The sequence below is a fragment of the Sturnira hondurensis genome, unplaced genomic scaffold, assembly GCF_014824575.4.
Source record: "Sturnira hondurensis isolate 20B ecotype Veracruz unplaced genomic scaffold, ASM1482457v3 Scaffold0021950, whole genome shotgun sequence".
NCBI lineage: Eukaryota > Metazoa > Chordata > Mammalia > Chiroptera > Phyllostomidae > Sturnira > Sturnira hondurensis.
In genome coordinates, this window is record NW_028094581.1 from 1 (window position 1) to 2,299 (window position 2,299).

Below are 2,299 nucleotides of genomic sequence, written 5' to 3' on the forward strand. Positions count from 1 at the left end.
ATTGCTGACAAACCCTCTTTGCCTGTTCCCAACAGCTGTATGACATGTATTCTGGAGTAATGCAGTATCTGCCAGGAAGACATAATCGCATCTACTACTTGGTAGAGGAGCTCAAGGACTTCATTGCCTCTAGGGTCAAGATCAATGAGGAATCCTTTGACCCACAGAATCCTCGAGACTTCATTGACTGCTTCCTCATCAAGATGCACCAGGTACCTCATCCTCTTTCCTCAACCCTTTATCATCTCCTCAATCCTCAGTACCTGTAACTTTTTAACTCATTTGTAGACATGGTGGAGATAAAAAAAAAAGGTGGCAAGCATTGTTTCTCATGGTGTATGTTTATCTATACATGAGATCTAAAGACTGTAAAGGCACAAACTATTAAACTTTTTTTTAAAATTTTATTTATTTTTAGGGGGAAGGGAAGGAGAGAGGGAGAGAAATAACAGTGTATGGTTGCCTCTGCTGGAAACACACAATGTACCGTGTGTCCCCTGCCAGGAACTGGCCTGCAACCCAGGTATGTGCCCTGACTGGGAATCGAACTGCGATCCTCTGGTTCGCAGGCCCACGCTCAATCCACTGAGCTACACCAGCCAGGGCTACAAACTATTAAACTTTTAAAATAAACCTTGAACATAAAAAAATTTAAGAATATGAAAACTTAAAGCCTTACACCTCTTTAATTATGTATAATTACACCTGCCAGAGACAGCTGCAGGAAAGTAGGATGAGTCTTTAGCCTTAGAATTTGAGAAGCTTAGACATAAAAAGCTTTTAAACTTAATAAACTTAAAAGTCATAGAGATGTAGAAATTAAATGCTTAATACTTCTGTATCATGGATTCTTTGAACTATATATATAATATAGAATAGCAGCACTTGAAAGTCGAAAACAGGGGTGTCAAACTCATTTTCACCGGGGTCCACATCAGCCTCGTGGTTGCCTGCGAAGGGCTGAGTACAGTTTTAGGACTGTGGAAATGTAACTACTCCTTAACACTTAAGTGAGAGCTCAGCGCTGCCACCAGGTAGAAGCAAGGTGCCGGGCTAGGTAAAACAAGGTGGAGGGCTGGATTTGGCCCTCAAGCCTTGCGTTTGCTACCTGTGGTTTAAAAGTATATACTCTAATGTCATAGAACATTGTAATCTAACAAGGCAATCTCTACTTTCTTCTCTTCCTACTTTTTTATCGTCCACTACTCTCCAACCACACTGGCCTCCTCCTGGCTGTTCCTCTAGCACACCAGCCACACCCTTGCCTCAGGACATTTGCTTTGGCTCTTCCTTCTCCCAGATACCCACTTGGTTTTCACATCTATTGTGTTTTCACAAAGGCCTATCATATACAAAGGCAAAAATAAGAAGAAGATTGAAAAAAGCCCTGGCTGTGTAGCTCAGTTGATTAGGCGCAGGCCTGTGAACCAGAGGATTGCAGTTTGATTCCCAGTCAGGGCACAGGCCTGGGTTGCAGGCCAGTTCCCAGCAGGGGATGCATGAGAGGCAACCATACATTGATGTTTCTCCCCCTCTCTCCTTCCCTTCCCCTCTAAAGATAAATTAAAAAACAGAAAAGACAAAAAAAAGGTGATTATATTTCTTTTTTGCTGTCATTTTCAGGATAAAAATAATCCCCACACAGAATTCACCCTCAAGAACTTGGTCCTCACCACTCTCAACCTCTTCTTTGCTGGCACAGAGACTGTGAGCTCTACACTACGCTATGGAATGTTGCTGCTCATGAAGTATCCTGAGGTGGAAGGTGAGTGTTCACTTGAGATGCTTACCTGACTCCCACTCCCAACAGGAAACCAGACATAACCTTAAAACCTTAGAACCCTATGGCCTTAGACTCTTCACACTTCAGAATCTCAGGACACAGAATCTTGGAATCAAAGGCTTAGAAGGCCATTTAATTTAATCTTCTACTTGGTGCCTGTGTTGGTTTCCTATGGCTGCTTCATCAACTGCCAGAAATGTAGTAGCTTAAAACAACATAAATCGTGTGGTTCGCAGGCCCGTGCTCAATCCACTGAGCTACACCAGCCAGGGCTACATAAATCAATTATATAGTTCTGCAGTCCAGAAGTTCAATAGGCTTTCACTCAGCGAAACCAAGGGAGAACCTGAGTCCTTGACTCTTCTAGGTTCTAGAGCTGTGTTCCTTGCATTCCTGAGCTCATAATCTCCTTTCTACCTTCAAAGTCAGCAGCAAAGATCTTCAAACCTCTCTGATTGCATTGTCACATCTCTGATGCTGACCTTGCTTCCTTTTTATACAGACACTTCTGATTAT

The 2,299-nt window shown here is 42.7% G+C and overlaps 1 protein-coding gene across 1 annotated transcript; it reads left to right on the forward strand.

Moving 5' to 3' along the window:
- Window positions 1-6: 6 nt before the first annotated feature.
- On the forward strand, window positions 7-1,809 carry LOC118978536 (cytochrome P450 2G1-like). Its single transcript, XM_037034017.1, has 2 exons — window positions 7-212; window positions 1,624-1,809. The coding sequence occupies exons 1-2, from the start codon at window positions 45-47 to the stop codon at window positions 1,792-1,794; spliced, it is 339 nt and encodes a 112-aa protein (XP_036889912.1). The 5' UTR covers window positions 7-44; the 3' UTR covers window positions 1,795-1,809.
- Window positions 1,810-2,299: the final 490 nt, after the last annotated feature.

What these genes read in the sequence shown, in the direction of transcription:
- LOC118978536 (XM_037034017.1), top strand. Translation starts at nt 45, where the DNA reads ATGTATTCTGGAGTAATGCAGTATCTGCCAGGAAGACATAATCGCATC. An exon ending in TCCTCATCAAGATGCACCAG is followed by an intron (nt 213 to 1,623) that starts GTACCTCATCCT and finishes TGTCATTTTCAG; the next exon opens with GATAAAAATAATCCCCACAC.